The 18,240-nt window shown below is 48.7% G+C and overlaps 1 protein-coding gene and 1 long non-coding RNA gene across 2 annotated transcripts in view; one reads left to right on the top strand and one right to left on the bottom strand.

Moving 5' to 3' along the window:
* Positions 1-781: 781 nt before the first annotated feature.
* LOC130887650 (uncharacterized) lies at positions 782-5,060 on the top strand. The gene is made up of 4 exons (XR_009058381.1): positions 782-2,060; positions 2,396-2,503; positions 4,137-4,419; positions 4,836-5,060. It is a non-coding gene; the product is annotated as an uncharacterized LOC130887650 (long non-coding RNA).
* A 9-nt stretch (positions 5,061-5,069) lies between these two features.
* Positions 5,070-18,240, bottom strand: part of Srd5a1 (steroid 5 alpha-reductase 1) — a 35,877-nt gene continuing 22,706 nt past the window's right edge. The window contains exons 4-5 of the mRNA XM_057790198.1: positions 12,228-12,378; positions 5,070-5,999 (exon numbers count right to left, since the gene is read on the bottom strand). Of these exons, the coding sequence (XP_057646181.1) occupies positions 5,933-5,999; positions 12,228-12,378 (218 nt within the window). The 3' untranslated portion in view covers positions 5,070-5,932. The remainder of the gene's footprint in view (positions 6,000-12,227; positions 12,379-18,240) is intronic.

Here is an 18,240-nt window from a genome sequence, read left to right as displayed (position 1 = left end):
TACATGCTATTGTGGGTACAGAGATAGTTCATGGAGTACATGCTATCATGGATATATAGTTCATGAGGTACTCTGGGTATAGAGATAGTTCATGGAGTACATGCTATTGTGAATATAGAGATAGTTCATGGAGTACATGCTATCATGGGTATAGAGATAGTTCATGGAGTACATGCTATCATGGATATATAGTTCATGGAGTACACATGGCTGTAAATACAGGGAGAGTATACCTAGAATCAATCTAAGTTTTTAAATGTAAAATTGGTTATTTAAAATACACATTTCCTTCATCTGTTACTTTCATTCCAATAGGCTAAACTGTGTTCTTGATTACTTAATTTTAGGTCTAATAGTTCTATTGTCTGTTACATGTAAATCTTATTTCTGTCAGACACAGAGAATAAAATAAGAAAAAGTCAGATACCAGTCATGATGGCTAATAGCCTTAATATGATTCTTTTTTTTCCTTTCCTTTCCTTCCTCCCTTTCTCTCTCTCTCCCTCCATCCATCCATCCTTCCCAGCCTCCCTTCCTTTTTTTTTTTTTTTTTGTTTTTTGTTTTTCGAGACAGGGTTTCTCTGTGGTTTTGGAGCCTGTCCTGGAACTAACTCTGTAGACCAGGCTGGTCTCGAACTCACAGAGATCCGCCTGCCTCTGCCTCCCAAGTGCTGGGATTAAAGGCGTGCGCCACCACCGCCCGGCCTTGTTTTTCTTTTTGAGAGACGCTCTCTCAATGTAGCCCTAGTTAGCTGTACTGTACTGCTGTAGGACAATGGTCTTTTATCCTGTCACTTGTACTAGTTTTAATAAAATGCTGATTGGCCAGTAGTCAGGCAGGAAGTATAGGCAGGGCAACCAGGCAGGAAGTAGATGTGGGGAGATGAGAACAGGAGAATTTAGGGAAAGGAAAGATGCTGTCTGCAGTCGTCACCCAGACACAGAGGAAGCAAGATGAGAATGCCTCGCTGATGAAAGGTACCAAGCCACATGGCTAACACAGACAAGAGTTATGGGCTAATATAAGATTAATGTAGACCTCTGTTTTTCTTTGGGACTGAATGACTGTGGGTCCAGGTGGGACAGAAACCTCAGCCAACACTGATGCCCTCTATGTAGACCAGGCTGGCCTCAAACTCAGAGATCCAGCTGTCTCTACCTCTCAAGTTTCTTTCTTAATGGCCCTTGCCAGCTATTTCTCTCTCCTGAAGACTGCTGTCCTGCCAACCAGCCAACCTAATATATACTAGATCTTAACAATGAGCTTCCTGGATACGAAGGACCTTACAATATTTAATAAATAACATATGGCCTTTGTATGCTGATTGGCCAACAACAGGGGGACCATGTTGTGAATGAGAGGTCCTAGAAATAGACTGGATTTGCTTATTGAGACTGATGGACTGATTAGAACCACAACAGTGTGGAAAGGTTCGAATATTGCAGGTAAAAATGTTAATTATGTTATCTCCAGGTTGCCTTAGCCTCCTGAACTACCAGTCCTTGCCTGCCTCTAACATCAGGACTAACATCTCGTGAAGACAGATAAACCCCTTTTGAAATCTATTAACTGAGCAGATGACTAGCTGCCACCGACTCAGAAGCCTGACAATGTCATCGGATAACATCTTAGGCCTGCAGCAAGGCTTCTGCCATCTTGTGGTACCCACCTCTCTGATAGACCCACCCATGTGTTTTAAACTTGTCTTCTTATGACTCTCTTTGTTCTACAAAACTATGAACTTTCAGGAAGCTACTTTCACATGGAGACGTGGAATTTGGGGTAACCTAAATCTATGTAGCTGGACCACAGCCACTGAAAATGGTTCCAGAACAAACTATGTCTTATTCCCTTTAGGAAAACAGCTGTTTGCTGTGTGGACAGAACAAGAGGTCTGTGCTGTCTGCGAAGTGCAGGAACCAGTCAACGAGGGCCTGAGCTGGGCACAGCAGCTGAAGCTTTGTTACATGGCATCTCAGGCTGGTGCCACAGATAGGTTCTCCCGGAAACACCTGGACTCTTCGGAACAGTCCCAAGCATCTCCAGCAGCCTAGCAAATGTGAGTTTATTTTAGGATCTCACCTTCTACTGCATTAGCATCTTATCTGATGCCAGCCCTTCCCTGGCCCTGTTATTTCGTATCATACTGAAACCTCTGCTGAGGATGATGCTGGTTTAAAATTTTGCTATGTAGCACAGAATGTCTTGGAGCTCCATGGATAGCCCAGGCTAGCTTGAACTCATAGAGACTTAAAATTAAGCTCATAGAGACTGGCACTGCTGGGAACTGTGGCTTTGTTAAAGTAGGTGTAGCCTTGTTGGAGGAAGTGTGTCACTATGGGGGGGTGGCTTTGAGGTCTCTTTTGCTCAGATTCCCTCATTGTTGACTTTCAGACCATTTCCTGTTGCCTCCAAGATGCAGGGCTCTCAGCTACCTCTCCAGCACTATGTCTGTCTGCATGCTGCCATGTCCATGATGATAATGGACTGAACCTCTGAAGTGTAAGTGAGCCACCCCAATGAAATGTCTTTCCTTTATAAGACTTGCCATGGTCATGGTGTCTCCTCGCAGCAATAGAAACCCTAATGAGGACAGAAGTAGGTACCCGGACTTGTGTATTGCTGGGATAGGCTAAACCATGTTTTTATTTGGAGTACTATGGACTTTGGGAGCGGGTTAAGAAAGCAGTGGAAAGCTTTAAGCACTGCCATACTGGCAGGCGCATGGAAAAGTGTGGTGCCGAGTTGTTTGAACTGTGCGGGGCTCACTCAAGAGGTTGCAGAGGAGCAGAATTTTATCACGTTGCCTGGAGATCGTTGCTGTGATATTTTGGGGAAGAAAACAGCTGCCTTTGCCCTTGCCCAAACAGTCTGCCTGAGGCTAAAATGAAGAAATTGGATTAATTCTGTTGGCAGAGTAAATCTCAAAACAGCCTCGTAGAGACTCTGTCAAGTTGTTATTTGTGGTGACTCTAATGAAGATTTATAATGAAAAGGAACAAATTAATCAGGGTAAGTCACAAATGTGATGCTGAGAAGTGAGCACCAGGACGCAGAATGGAATTAACGCGTGGCCCGTGTTTAAAGAGATAAATGGATTAAGAAATGGAATAAAGGGAGTCGTGACCTCTGGGTAAGATTTCCCCGCCCCCAGCTAAGTGTCCAATTTGTAAAAAGGAATTTAAGAACAGCTTAGTGCCCAGTGTGGTGGCACACACCTTTAATCCCAGCATTGGGGAGACAGAGGCTGGTGGCTCTCTGAGTCTGAGGCCAGCCTGGTCTACAGAGCGAGTCTTAGGGCATCCACGCTCAGGCAGTGAGGGAGGAAAATAGAAAGCTGGTGAAGATGTAATTGAACAAGGGGGCGTGTTCCAGCCCCAGCAAGCAGAACTTGGCAGCTTCAGCCAGGAGGTTCTGGCTTTAGAGTCAAGGATAGAAGAAAGCGGTTATGGAATTTGCCTCTGTGCCTAAGGACAGCTGCTGAGGCCAGGCATGTGTCAGACATGTCCCTATAGAGACCATTTCATGAAGCTGTGAACAAGCCTGGATTGCCTTGGAGACCCCAAGATGCTAGAGCTGCCAGAGTCGAGGGTTATCCGCTGAGGAGAGCTGCTAGCGGAGTGGAGGCAGCCAAGAGGAAGAACTATGTTGCGGTCAACAAAGCTGAATGAATGGAGTTGGAGAGCTGAAGAGTGCTTTGACATCAGACATGGAGATGCAGAGTTTGAAGTTTGCCTTGGTCCAGTATTTCCTCACTGTGTGTCCTTCCCTGTATTTTGGGATGGTAATGTATACCCTGCACCACTGTATGTTCAAAATATGTGATCTGCTTTCTGATTTTAAGTTTACAGGGCATTACAGTAAAGACATTGCATAAATCTCAGAAGACAATTTGGACTTTTAAACATTGTTGAGAGTGTGATAGACTATGGGAACTTTTGAAGTTGGACTGAATGTATTTTGCATTGACTGATACTGTTATACACTTTTGGGGCCAGGGAGAGGAAGGTGGTAGTTTGAATGTAACTGACTCCCATAAGATCATAGGGAGTGGCACTATTAGGAGGTGTGGCTTTATTGGAGTGGGTGTGGCCTTGTTAGAGGAAGTATGTCACTCTAGTGCTTGGGTTTTTAGGTTTCCTATGCTCAGGATACCACCCAGCATCCCAACTGACTTGATGTTGCCTACATGTCTGCAAGACAGAAGACTCTCAGCTACTTCTCCAGCACCATGTCTGTCTGCATGCCGCCATACTGCCTGCCCTGATGATGACGAATTTAGTGTCTGAATTTGTTGAAATGAAACAGCCATGCCCTGACGTTTTCTGTGTCAACTCCAGACATTCTGCACACCAGACCCACAGAGATTGGTTTGTGTGTAAGAGGAAGCCCTGCTAGGAAGGCCACAGGGCAGGCAGGTGGGTGGGCACCCGGAGGTGGATCGGAGGAAGGCAGGTGGTGGGGGCAGGGAAGTAGGTGCTGCACACAGGAAAGGCGGTGGGGGCTCTGTGCACACCATCAGGTCTCTGGGAGGTCCCAATGCAGCATGTTCTGTGGATCAGAGGGCACACTGTCCCATCGCTTCCCCTGATGACGGGCAGCAGGGAGTGCACTGCCCCAGGGGAATGGTCTATTTAATGGGGATGGCTCTTCACCAGTGGCTCATAGACTGCAAAGAGCCACTGTGGGGTTAGGGTCCCAGCTGGGGACCACTCTCCCAAGCTGGTGTTTGGGTGGGCAGTGTCTTTTATTACCTGCAGCTACTTCCTTGGAGGGGTAGCCAATTGGCGTCGGTATTGGCTATTATTTATTTGTTTATTTATTTATTTTTCAGGCGGGCATCCCGAGTGCCTGCGTTTCTGCCATGGGCCATGATTGGTCTTTGGGAGCATTCAAAATAAGGAATCCTGCTTTGAGGTTTTGTTTTATAATAATAAAGATATATTTTTTTAAAGTGCCTTAAGGACTTCTAGTTCCGCCTAGACCAAAGGAAGACCCAAGCAGGGCCAGTGAGTGAGTGGTGATACTGTAGCATGTTTATAGGAGCATGTCACCAGGAGAGCTGAGTGAAAGAGGCCTTTCCCCAGTCTCGGGGTCTAGCGGAGCAGCTGCAGGGAAGGCCAGCCAGTGGACTGGGATCTTTCCCTGGCCACGACTACTCCCGCAGCCCCAGGCCTCTGCAGCCTGGGCTGAACAGGCAGAACACACATCCACGGAGGAGGCAAGAGACCCCTGCTGACCTGTGCGTTCCTTGCAGGGTTGGTCGGTTGTAAGAGGTGTGGGGTCAGTGGTTTCTTCTTCCACTTCTGCAGCCCAGAACCCAGAGGCACTGCCAGGTTCGGTGGCAATGGGGTGGCGGAGGTGAGTGCCTTTCCGCGAGAGGCGTCTCATCTCTCCGTGAGTGTAGGGACAGCCTGGTCTACACAATGAGACTTGGCCTCAAAAATGCACAAACAATGGGTAGTGGGGGCGCACGCCTTTAATCCCAGCACTCAGGAGGCAGGGGCAGGCGGATCTCTGTGAGTTGGAGGCCAGCCTGGTCTACAGAGCGAGTTCCTGGACAGTCAGGGTTACACAGTGAAATCCTGTCTTGGAAAAAAAAAAAAAAACCTAAACCAAAACAAACAAACAAAAATCTAGAAATAAACAAAGAAACAAAATCAAAACGGCAAAGAGGCACATTTGAAGGCAGAGACAGCTGCAATGGCCCAGTGCTCCCCAGTCCTGGTCTGGCAGGCAGCACCGTCCCTAACAGCACACAGTGGGATTACTTTATGATTGGCTTACTCCTTTACCAGGGGATGAAAACCCCCGTAGCCCTTCCTGAAAACAGTGGTGCTGCAGAATTAAGGAAACAGTTCATTGACAATTGCCCAGAGAGACGTCGCCGCCAGGAAGGAGCTCTTCAAGGACGATGCCGCTGACATCACATTAATACACAAATGGAATTAGAATTTTTCTCCATTTGGGGTAATCTTCAAACTTCTCATGGTACCACCTAAAATGAGAGAAAAAAGCGTTTAGAAAACCAATTCATCTTGTCATTTAATCATTTTTAAAGATGGTAACGAAAGTGATTATGTGACAAATACCTAGGTGGTTTTTTACATTTTAAAAGTTTGTGTCTGTGTGTTTACACACAGTGGTCAGAAGACAACTTTCTGAGTTATCAGTTCTGTCTTTCTATCGCATAGGTGCCAGCGATTGAACTCACATTCTCAGGGTTGATGGCAAACACCTTAGCCTACTAGGGGCCATCTTGTTAGCCCTAAGTTATTGTTTTCTGTTTTTGCTTTTTTTTTTTTAAGCAATAAGGACTTGCTATTTATCCACACCGTGAATAATTTTAAGTGTCAAATGTGTCTCAGAAGTGCCCTGCGTAATTCACCTTTCTGGGAAGGGATGCTGACATGAACTAAACATACAATGGGTGATGTCGGCAATTTGGCTCTTCACTTGAAGCAAGTATTTTCAGTGCACGAATACAGGCAGCCAGCTGGGGAGGCTGAGGACGAAACGGGCAGAGTCAGAACGGACACAAAGGCACCTAGCTATGCCCCGTGCCTACAGTGGCAGCGCCTTGAGAGGCTGGGCTGGAGGGTGGCCTGGGCATCAGTGCATGGGACCTCATCTCCAAAAAGTCTTTTTTTTCTTTACAGGATTTAGGAATAGTCAGTAAAAAGAAGTAAATGATTGCTTCCCTAGGCATGAAAGATGTTAAGGGAAGCAATCATTTACTTGTGCAGCAGAAAGACACTGAGCAGAAGGGGAGGCCGTGAAGGGCACTGTCTGTGTGAGTCTAACTGCAGTCCAGTCCACAGCTACAGAAATGATAACCCAGGGGGCCGACTGCCAGTCGCTGTCATCTGCTGTGCAAGCAATAGGAAAGAGGACGCGAAGCTTGCCCGGGTCTCTGCAGCCCCTGTCACCTCTCTGGCATGGGACCCCATGACAGGAGTCTTTCCCAGAATTTGTCAATAGTCACCAGTGCAGAAAAGGTACCCATTCAGCACAGCTCCTTCATAAGACGCCCTGGGGATACCTGTACAGGACGCCCCACGTTGATAGAGGTTGATTCTTCTGCCTACCGAAGATGACAGTGGTCTCAGGAGGGCAAGGGCAGAGCAACCAGGAAAGCACAAGTCAGTGAAGAAGAGTGTATACACTGGTTGTATGATTCGGGATACTGCTGGAGGACACTGTATAACTTTGGCCACTCTTAAGTTGAAGGCCTCATATATATATATATATATATATATATATATATATATATATGACAACATGCCTAAACTCTTAGCTACTTGAGAGGTTGAGGCAATAGGATTTTTAATTTCAAACCAGCCAAGGTAACATAACAAGATTGTGCAAAGGGATAATTATTTTGTCCTCAGCTTTTAAGGCGAACAAATATATGAATATACTGTCACAAAACTGAGTTACTCCTTAGGACTCAAAATCACCCCACACTGACATCAATTTCAACAAAAGCATCTTCAGCTCAGAAATCATATAGCACGGAGGAGACAGAGGCTTGGGACTCACTCAGTCTGTGGTCGCCCAGCGTTGGCAGAGTAAGACTTCTCTAGCGGCTGGCTGTTTTGCTTTTCTGATCCTCAGTTTGAACCCCATATTTGTCTCTGGGTTTTTATTATTCGTGCTACACTCCACAAATGATGAGGACCTGAATAGGAACTGGCTAAGCAGTTTAGGGGTGGGGACTGCAAAGGCCATTCTTCAAGGTCAGAAGCAAGAAATGGCTTCAGTTCTCTGGCCAGCAGGGGGCGCTCTGGTTTCTACGCTCCTCCTAGATGAGCACCCTGCCTGGAGTAAGTGAGGCCGGACGGAAACTCTAGCTCAGACGCTAACTCGTTCATGGTAGGCGTGGTTATATGCATCCCCCGCCCCCAACGCTGGCCCATTTTCTAAGTGATTTTAAGCTCCTTATTCTTAAGGGGGAAAATGTTACAGACGCTCTGGAGGCCCTGAACTTATCAGGGACTGCTGAGAGGGCCTTTGAGAAAGTGACTGCTAGTCAAGGGATCGGAATCTGCGGCTGGCCTTGGGTGGGGCCTTACATTCTGATCTACTCCGCTGCGTGGAACAGTTCATACTATTGACGCAGTTCATCCAGTCAGGCCTGTGAGTCACCTGGCCAACGACCCTCAGGAAGTCACATTTGCCTAAAGCCATGTTAAAGGGACAGGAGAAATGATTAACCCTTCCTGAGGCAATATACGCTCCACTCTGAGAAGCCAGCCCTCAGTGCGGTTGGTTGATCATGCCACCAGCGCACGGTTTTGCCAACTGTGCCCGCTTCCAGAGCTTAAAAGGGTAACTCTCTTTCTCTTCCTTTTCCATGCTGGTCAAAGCCTACGCCTGTGTTCTCGGGCACCCTGCGCTTTCCACATAAGCTGCTCGCCACCTCCCATTGCATCCTGGTCTCTCTTCCTCTCTTCCCAGTCGGCTGCCACGATGCACAGTTTGCCTGCCCTAACAAAACTGTCTTCCAGCCTCCTCCCAATGCCATTTTACAATTTTTATTGATGAAATTGAGAAGGGACCCTGATGTCCCTGGCAACACAAAGAATTCCTTGGGATTTTCACTAGTAAGGCTTTCATTTGGAAATCTGAATTATTTATTTCCCGTTTCTGTGTATTTCATATTCAAATGTCGGGAGGGACTTTCTTGTTCCCTGTTTTGTTCGAGAAAAGTGCTGGCATAGAATCCAAGTGTCATTGAGGTCCATCACCTGTGAGTGCGTCAGCACACAGAGGCTATGGTCCCAAAGAGGTCAAAGCTGAAAGTTCACTGGTAGTCCCACACTGGTCATGTGCAGGGTCTCCCACATGGTCCTGCTGTGGTGGCATAAAGCTGCAGGACGCATCAGGACTGTGGATGGCCACCAGGATAAGCAGCAGCTGTGTTAGCAAAGCTGGCCGGAGTCAACGAGAGGAGCCATGTGTGCTGTGCAGGGCAGAGTCGGGCGCTCTGTGCACCCTTTAGAGCCCAGGAGACTGTGAGTGAATCCCAGTTATCGGGTAATGAGCTATTTATACTAGTGGACTTTTTGTTTGGCTGTGATTGGTTTTAACTGCGCCCTGGTTCTTCCCTCTTAGAATTAGAATGACGAGAAATGTTTCTGAGTTGGCAGGTGGATGGGTCTCAAAACGAGGCAGCTAAATCTTGGTTCCGTGGCTCTCCTAGTATGTTACTGGGCTAATGAGTGGGCGCCTCTCTTCCTCCTCCTGACCCTGGCTCTGACTCTGTGAACACAGGTGAATGAAGCCTGTCTAGAGCAGCTGCTGAATAGACGCAGCAAATGCAGCTCCTGGCTGACCTCAGGCTGGTGTGGTTTACTAAAGGAGGAAGCTGGGTAGACAGAGCACCCAGGCACGCATGGGTAAGGCATGGAAATCCTGTTATGTAGCCTGACTTCTCCTGGGGACAGATGAGACTGTCCGAGTAGCTCCCTGCTGACAGACTGGATGTCCCCATTCCCGTGGACAAGGGAATTCAAGTAGGCAAAAGCTGACCCAAGATCTTGTGATCTCCCCTCTCTCAGCTTGCTTTCGATGGACAAACTGGTTTCAAGAATTCCTGGCCAGATTGCTTTGCTCATGTGTTTCATCATACCAATAGTAACCCTAGTAGGACAATGAGCTATGCAAAGGCCAAAGTTTGATATGCAGATGACAGGGTGTTCAGTAAGCATGCTTGGAGGTTATGGTAATATAGCCAGAGAGACTTTAGGTCCTGGGGAACCATGGCATCTCTTAGAAAGTCCTGTCACTGTGGGGAGTGACCTGGTGACCCCACCCAGCAAGCTCTAGCCAGTGTCTAGTCTACAAAGAGGAGGGACATTCAGAGGAGACTTCTCCTTCATGCTTCCGAGGGAAGCCACAGTGAAGGAAGGCCTTTCGTTTCAACTCTGCAGTCAGTGATTAAGGAAAGGGGCAGGGGCTCTGCTGAAACCAGACTCTTAAGTAACCTTGGTACTAAAAGGTAGGAGAGGCCAGTTCTGGCTACAGGTTTGGTCCTAAACAGCAGGAAGGGACAGCTTGGGGTGACTGTGACTGGCATGCATTCCTTGAGGTTTTAGGAAAAAATACTCCCTGGACATTGGGCTCAATTCAACATTGCAGCACCTATGTGAAGCCAAGAGAGATAGGTCCACTATTATTTTAACCTAATAATCAAATAGGAGATGTCTCTGGGAGACATCTCTCACTGTGGTTCTAGCCATACCAATAGCTACCAACATGCCTGAAAGGAGATCTGGTTCATCACCCTCACCTTGGCTGTGGGACATTTTGGGCAACAGCCAGCCTACTTTGGGCTACACTAAGGGGCCTCTAGCATTATTCTCTCCGTGCCATCTGGCCCTTTGCTTCTACAGATGGCTCTGCAGAAAGAGCTCGAGATACACTGCCTGCCAAAATTCTACCAAAGCCACCAGGACCAGCCCAGGAGTCCCCTCCTCAGAGTTTTTTCTCTTCTAGAGCTGCACGGCTGGTAGACTCTGCCCCTTCTTAGCGGGAAGATGCCACAGCAGCCACTGCCCTGTTCCCTAAGATGGGGAGGTCAGGAGGGTTAGAGGGACTTAGGTAGACTAGGATAGTGAACGCCACTTGTCTGCAGAATACAGTGTGAGGTCAAAGAACAGGAAGGCATGGGCTAGGTTCATAAACTATCACGAGGAGAAAGGGGAAGCCCCATAAAATACCTAAGCTAAAATCTATTTTTTTTTTCTCCCAAGACAGGGTTTCTCTGTAGCTTTGGATCCTGTCCTGGAACTAGCTCTTGTAGACCAGGCTGGGCTCGAGCTCACAGAGATCTGCCCGCCTCTGCCTCCCGAGTTCTGGGATTAAAGGCCTGCACCACGCCACCACCACCTGGCTGCTAGAATCTATTTAACAGATGCCCAGTCTAGGTTTCCCTCATCCCAATAGGACAAAGGATAAATGTCATTCTTCTCTCTGCAGTCAGATCAATGGATTTGGCAATCCATCGACAACAACGAGCAGTTCCCTCTTTACCCTGACTTGGTTTTTGGCCATTTGACAATGTAAAACCTTTGCCGGGGTACTTTTTTTTTTTGGTTTTTTTCGAGACAGGGTTTCTCTGTAGCTTTGGTGCCTGTCCTGGAACTAGCTCTTGTAGACCAGGCTGGCCTCGAACTCCCAGAGATCCGCCTGCCTCTGTCTCCCGAGTGCTGGGATTAAAGGCTGCCGGGGTACTTTTATACCTCTGCCTTTCTCAGCAGCTCTGGGGGTTTTCAGGGTGTGGGGGTTTGCATAACAATTGTCCCCCATAGGCTCAGACACTTGAATGCTTAGTCACCAGGGAGTAGCAAGCAGTATTTAAAAGGATTACAAGGTGTGGCTTTGAGGTTTCCAAAGCCCTTGTCAAGTCCAGTCATTCTTCCCCAGTCAACAGATCAGGATGTGGCTTTCAGCTACTTCTCCAGTGCCTGCCTGCACACCACCATGTGATGGAAGAGGGTCATCTTTCTATCTGTTGTTTCATTGGTTAAGTAATAAAGAAACTGCTTGGCCTCTGATAGGACAGAAAATTAGGTAGGTGGAGTAGACTGAACAGAATGCTGGGAGAAAGAAGCTGAGTCAGGCAGTCGCCATGATTCTCCCACTGGACACAGACGCAGGTTAAGATCTTCCCTGGTAAGCCACCTCGTGGGGCTACACAGAATATCAGAAATGGGTTAGATCAATATGTAAGAGCTAGCCAATAAGAGGTTAAAACTAATGGGCCAAGCAGTATTTAAAAGAATACAATTTGTGTGTTGTTATTTCGGGTAAAGCTAGCCGTGCAGGAGCTGGGTGCGGGAAGCAGCCCGGCACTCTTATTACTACAACCATGCTTTCAACCAGGACGATAACAGACTGAACCTCCCAAACTGTAAGCAAGTTCCCAGTAAAAGGCTTTTTTCCTAAGTGTCGCCTTGATCGTGATGTTGCTTCTCAGCGACAGAACAGTGACAAAGGCACGGTGGCCTCTGACTCTCTGACTTCTGTCACTCCCTCTTCACGGGAAGACACTGGCTGCCAGCACAAGGGAGGACCCCAAAGCCGCAGGTCTGCTCCCTTAGCTCTCTACTCCAAGCAGCGGGGCTAGCGGCTCACTATTACCATGGAAGTCAGGCCTGGAAACGGCTATGCTCAAGCCCAAGAACAAACTGGGAACGCAAAGACGTGGTTTCAAACTTACTGGTGATGCTGCCTTGCCCTGGTGAGCAGCGTACTGATCGTGAACAGAGCAAACGCTCCACCCGGGGGAGACCAGCTGGCCAATGCAAAGCCACACCACTCCACAATCTCCCCAAGGTAGTTGGCTGCAGTGACATATTCGAACAGGCCTCCTAGGAGAAAAGAGAGAAAAGGTGGTGACAAACAGCACCTAGCGGGATACTTGGGTGATCCTGGTTGCTGGAGAAAGCTCTGGAAGAATGTTAACCGAAAGGTTAATGAGATGGGATGACAGACAGAGGGACAAAGGACTAAAGACAGCACAGGCCTTTAGTGGGGGAGGCGGATCAGCGAAAGGTTACCTCCTACACAGGGTATGTGGAGAGGGGGCGGTTAGCTTTCCACACGAAGTTGCTGGAGTCAGGGTCTGAGCTAGAGAACCCTGTGGAAGGGAGTGGGAAGAGGAAAGAAGAAAGAAATGGGAAGGTTAGGCAGGGAAGCTGCCAAGGCAGAGGGAGGCAGAGGTCACTAAAAGCCTTCTGATCTGATCACAGTGGGAGTCTGGTTGAGAAACAGGTTTTGCTAAGAAGGTCACTCAAGGCTGCTGTCCTCCGCCAGCAGGATTTGGAAACGGCCTTTTTCTGTAGTAAATCTTAGAAGCAGATTTGGCAAGCAGCAGACATTAGGGAGATGGCGGTTTTCGGAGGGGGTCAGGTCTGGGAGACCGACAGGAGACTCCGAGAGGCAGAGGAGGATGAGCAGAGAGCCTGGCAGAGGCAGAGAGAGATAGGGGCCCGAATAAAGGAAATGTCAGGGGATATTCTGGTGTGTAATGTAAGGTCCTTTTGAACGTGCAGAATTACCCTCCGGCCAGAGTTAGTCATCAGACACCTCAGCCAGGCTGCGCTTCAGTAGAGAGATTCTAGTCTAGGCAGTCAGAGGACTGCGGGGCAGTGGCCACAAGGAGGGGTGCCAAAGAGTTCTCCCAATAGAGAAGGAAGACAAGTCTCCAACCATTGGCTCAGACACCAGAGCTGCTCCACTGGGGAGACCAATGGGTCTATTTGGGGAAACTCTCCATGGGACACTACGGTTTCTGGGGAGTCCACCTGCAGGCTGGTTAGAAAAGAAGATTCTGGAGAAAGGAAAGAAATTCAAACTCAGCAGATGAGTAACTCAGGCAAAGAGGACCCGTCCAAAGCACTCAGGAGAACGGAGTTGAGGGGTTGGAGACAGGAACTGAAGAGGAAGGAGCAGGGGGACCCCAGAGGGTAAGTCAGCAGGGAGAGACAAGAGATGAAAGACGCGGGACAATACAGGCCTTTACTGTGGGGAGTGGGGAGGGGGGCTAGGGGGTGGGGAGACCTAGAGAAAGGTCTGTAAGAATCTGAGAGCTCACCATTTACTTACAAACAGGGCTTTGTACTTCTTAAGTCTCAAACTGGGTAAAATGAATGAGGTGCCTATTTACCACATCAAAGTGAACCTGGATTCCAGGTTCTCCCAGCATCCCTCAGCCCCTGCTGTTCCAGGGTCCTTCAGTATTGCTCCCTACCCTGAACTCTCCAACCCAGGGGCTGGGCTGTCCTTTCTATATAATCTAACCATTTGGTTACCCACCCCTTTTGTACCTTTGGCCTCCAGACTGCTGTACCTGGTTCCCCCTCTCTCTCTTCCTTCCCCCTCCCTCCCCATAAGGCCTAGCTCAGCCTGCTCAGGTCCTTGCCTCTGGTTATGGTCTCCCACGTACATACTGAGGAGCAATCATGTCCCTGCCTTTCCATTTCATTTCTTTCTTTCTTCTGTCATTTAGTAATACAGGATAAACGTGGAGGGCAGGGGAGAAAGTGGGAAGTCTCCCCTTTTGGCCCGTGGTTGGCCACAATTAGGTGTCACCAGGGAGCAACAAGTTAAAGCAAGATGATGATAAACCAACTCTCCTGGTTGGCCATTTCTGCATACTGGGAAGTACAAGGGGCAGGTCAGCCACCAAATCTAAAGACAAAGTTAATTTACTTCTAGAAACCAAATCTCTGTAGTTACTGGAACCATCGCAGCTCAACCAAAATGGAGAAGCTTATGAAATTAAGAGACTCCATTTAGCAGTTATCTGTTCAGACAGGCTCCTCGCTTTAAGTCCCGACTCTTTCAACCACAGCTGCAGAAGGCGAAGGACCCCTGTCCTCTGTCTCTCTCTCCCTCCCCCCACCCCTTTGTGTGTGTGTGTGTGTGTGTGTGTGTATGTGATGGGTGTGGTAGGGTAGGGGGCTGATACGGAGCCTATGGCCAAGTAAGGGGAATTCAGTCTCAAGCATAGACTCACTCCTGCAAACCACACAGAGCCCCTGCCCCAGGCCAGGCTCTGTTCCAGGCACTCAGTCAAGCCCCTTCTCCCATCTAGTCATGAACTCCAATGTAACAAAGAAGGGCGGTCACACAGGAGAAGAGACTGATTTGATTGAGGAGCCCAGAGAGACAGGGCAGGGCATGGGAACACTGGGATGAGGTAGAAAGGACTCATGACAAATTCTAGGAAGTAGGTCTTGCTAAGGAGGTGACAGTCTGGTCAGAAGTTACTGTGTATGTTCTGGGCAAGACAAGGCCACAGCAAAGACCCCATGGTAGGAAAGCGATAGCCAGCACATTCCAGCACCTGAGGAAGGCAGGACGAAGGCAGGCCAGAGACTCTGTACCCGTGATAAGTGGGGTAAGAAGCTGCTGTGGATCTTGTTTCGAAAAGGCGGCTTAATCCCAGCACTTGGGAGGCAGAGGCAGGCGGATCTCTTTTGAGTTCGAGGCCAGCCTGGTCTACAAAGAGAGTTACAGGACAGGCTCCAAAGCTACAGAGAAACCTTGTCTTGAAAAACCAAACCAAACCAACCAACCAAACAACCAAATAGGTGGTCACCTCTCAAGTCATAAAACCAATGCCAGAAACCAGCTCTGGTCAGGCCACCAAAGCACACCAAGGCCCCAGGAGAGCTGAGGTGGCCTAGTTCTCAGAAAAGACATGAGAGACCATAAGAGAAACAGCTGTGCAGCACAGGAAAGGCCCGATGGCAAAGACTTCTGATCCCCAAATCTCTGACTTAAGGTTTTCAGGCCTGGAGAGGAAGTTCCTATCACCTAGAGCAGCTAAGTCTGGCCTATGCCTAGAAGCAAGGTACGGGGCAGGACTCTTCAGTTACCTTGTAGGTACAAGGCCACACAGCACAGAAGGGCTTCTTAACTCTTTGTCCAAGGTACAGGGAGCTGAGGAAGCCCTGAGTGTGTGACATCATAAGACAATGTGTGTTGACACGGGCATGGTCAAGTCAAGGAACTGGGTCTCAGTGTTACGGGAGTGGCAAAGTCCTCCTCTGGTCTGTGTGTGGTTGCTGACAGTGTATGAAGAAAATTACCACCACAGCATTCTCCCCACAGATATTTAAGGCCTAAAGACCACTCCCTTAGAGAGACCTCCCAACATGATCAGTCAAACCTCGCTCTCTGCTCCAGCTGTAAACCATACACCTCGGGTCCTTATCAGCCTATGCAATAACCTCGGCTCTCAATCCTACCCTATATAATAAACATGATGCCCTTCCGGAGGACTGCATTTTTACCACCAGAGAGCCCAGTCCACGGGATCCCAGGTTTTCTGTATGACCGTGTCTGTCTTTTTTCTTCACTCCCTCACTGACTCTGTCAGGTTCAAAGCCCCGGAACTGTGCAAGGACATGTCACTGATGGAGAGGGGGAAGTGAAGAGGGCAAGTGACCTAACATAACACTTACAAGCCAGTTTCAAATTCTAGGGGTCCTAGTGTAGGGTGTGTGTTTGTGTGTGTGTGCGCACGTGCACAAGTTTCTCAGGTTCTGTACTTCTAAGAATTCCTGTCCGCATGCATCTGGGGCCAGAGTCTGGGGGTTGTGAAGGATAATTAGTCCTTCAGACACTTCCTTGGGATGACACTGTCTCACTCACCCCCACAGGAAAAGAAGTTAGATATGGTGGTACATGACCATCACCTCAGCATAGGATACATGAGATCCTGTCTTGAAAAAGACAGTTTTAGGGATACGACGAGGGACTCGGGGTATAGGTAGTGTCTAGGGGAGACTGGGACTAGTGTGTAAGGAAAGGCCAGAGTCTGGAAGTGTGGCCCAGAGCAGGTGAGGGAGCCTGCCACCAAGCTTGATGACCCGAGTTCACCCCCCGAGCCCACAGGGCGGCAGGAGAGAACTGACTCCATTGAGTTGTCCTCTGACCTCCACACGTGGTGTAGCACATGAGTGTGGCGCACACACATATACACACACCCACATTAATAATAATAACGAAAATTGCCTGAATCCTCAAAGCGGGCACATCTGCAGCCTCCCTTCAAATGCCACACCACTCCAACCTGGGGTGGATGCTGCAACAGGTCACTAAGTGACCATCCTCGTGAGTGTCCACTGCGGAGCGCTCACTATCTGGTGGAAGCACCTGGGTGTGGGGGCAGAGGCTGGTGAGCATGCTGGGATTAAAGGAGTTGTCCCTTTAGCATGGGCAGTGCAAGAATGCCATGTCACAAGGCAGTGCATGCCAAGTGTGCAAACTGCCACAAATGAATGCACTGCCCGTTACATTAATACAGGCCAGTTTCTAAAGCTTAAGGGTGGGTCACATGGCACAGTCCCTTGTCTCGTAAGCACAAGGTCTTAGTTTCAATCCCACCTCCCACACAAAAAGCCCAGCACGGCAGCACGTGCTTGTCATCTGGGTTTTAGAGAGTTGGAGACAGGAGGATCCCTGGAGCCTGCTAACCAGCCCATCAGGCGTTTACATACTTTAAAAAAGATCTTAATTGAACGACAACCACAGAAAGGCCATGGATAGTCACTGTCACCTATAGCCCACAGCGCTTGCCCTTTGTCCCGATCTGGGTGGTGTGGTCTGGGCAGGCGCTTTCTCTGCAGGGACCTGTGCAGACAAGCAGGGATCATACTTCCCTATCTACGCCTGCTTCTGCAGGGACCCGGGAAGTAATCTCATGTGGCCTTGGCTGGTGACATCAGAGTAGCTATTCCCTTTGGTAAACAACTCTGTGAAGTATGGCTCAATCTTTAAGCACAGACACCACCATGCATGAGAAAACACAGCCATGTCAACTGTCACGTTGGAAAAGCCCCTTGAAAGTCAGAACGTGCAAGAAGTTGGTTGGTTTAAAACTCAGAGCTGTCACAGAACCTTGGCGGCAATATCCCCGGTGCCCTGGGCCCTCAAAACCCCTGAGAGACTATATGCAAGGAATGCGAAGGCCAAAGCCTGTGTTTCCTCCTCGGGCACTCAAGGATCTGAGCAGCCACAAGCCGAGGATTCTCCAGGTACAGCTGGGGGCTGTCTGCTTCCCCTGGAGTATGGCGAGCTCTTCTAAAAGGCAGGGTGGAGGCTTGGGCTTCTCTGCCAGGGCCTCCTTATCTTAGTTTTCAGGGTGTGTTCTGTGTCCTCCATCAGGACCACCTAGCCCACCCTCCCCCTTACTTTGTGCAGCTATCATGAATCCGAGTCTCTGAGACTTCATTTCCATATTTTATGTCCCTCTGAGGGAGCTGTTGGTTGTTTTTGTTGTTGGTGGTGTGCACCTTAACTTAAACGATTAGAAACAATGAACTTGAGAGGAGATGCCCGCCTAGCCTCATGGTTCCCACCATGCCTTTTCCGGGAGACACCTTGTCTGGGAGACACCAGCCTTTGCTGCTCTGCTTAGCTTGTTCTAAGACCAGCGCGGAGTGTTGTTGGACATTTGTACATTGTGTGAAGATGTATTTGCTGTGAGTGGTGGAATAAAAAGCTGAACAGTCAATAGCTAGGCAAGAGGTATAGGTGGGATTTCCAGGGAGAGAAAGGAAGAGGAGGAGGATCTAGTGCACAGGAGACAACAGGAGACACCATGAGGAAACAGGGGATACAAGATGGAAGAGAGGTGACATCACATGATAGAACACAGATTGGTGTGGTAGGTACTTCTGTCTATGTGTTGCTTTTATTGGTTAATGAATAAAGAAACT

Source organism: Chionomys nivalis, chromosome 15, assembly GCF_950005125.1.
Source record: "Chionomys nivalis chromosome 15, mChiNiv1.1, whole genome shotgun sequence".
Classification (NCBI taxonomy): domain Eukaryota; kingdom Metazoa; phylum Chordata; class Mammalia; order Rodentia; family Cricetidae; genus Chionomys; species Chionomys nivalis.
This window is presented reverse-complemented; position numbering and strand designations above follow the sequence as displayed.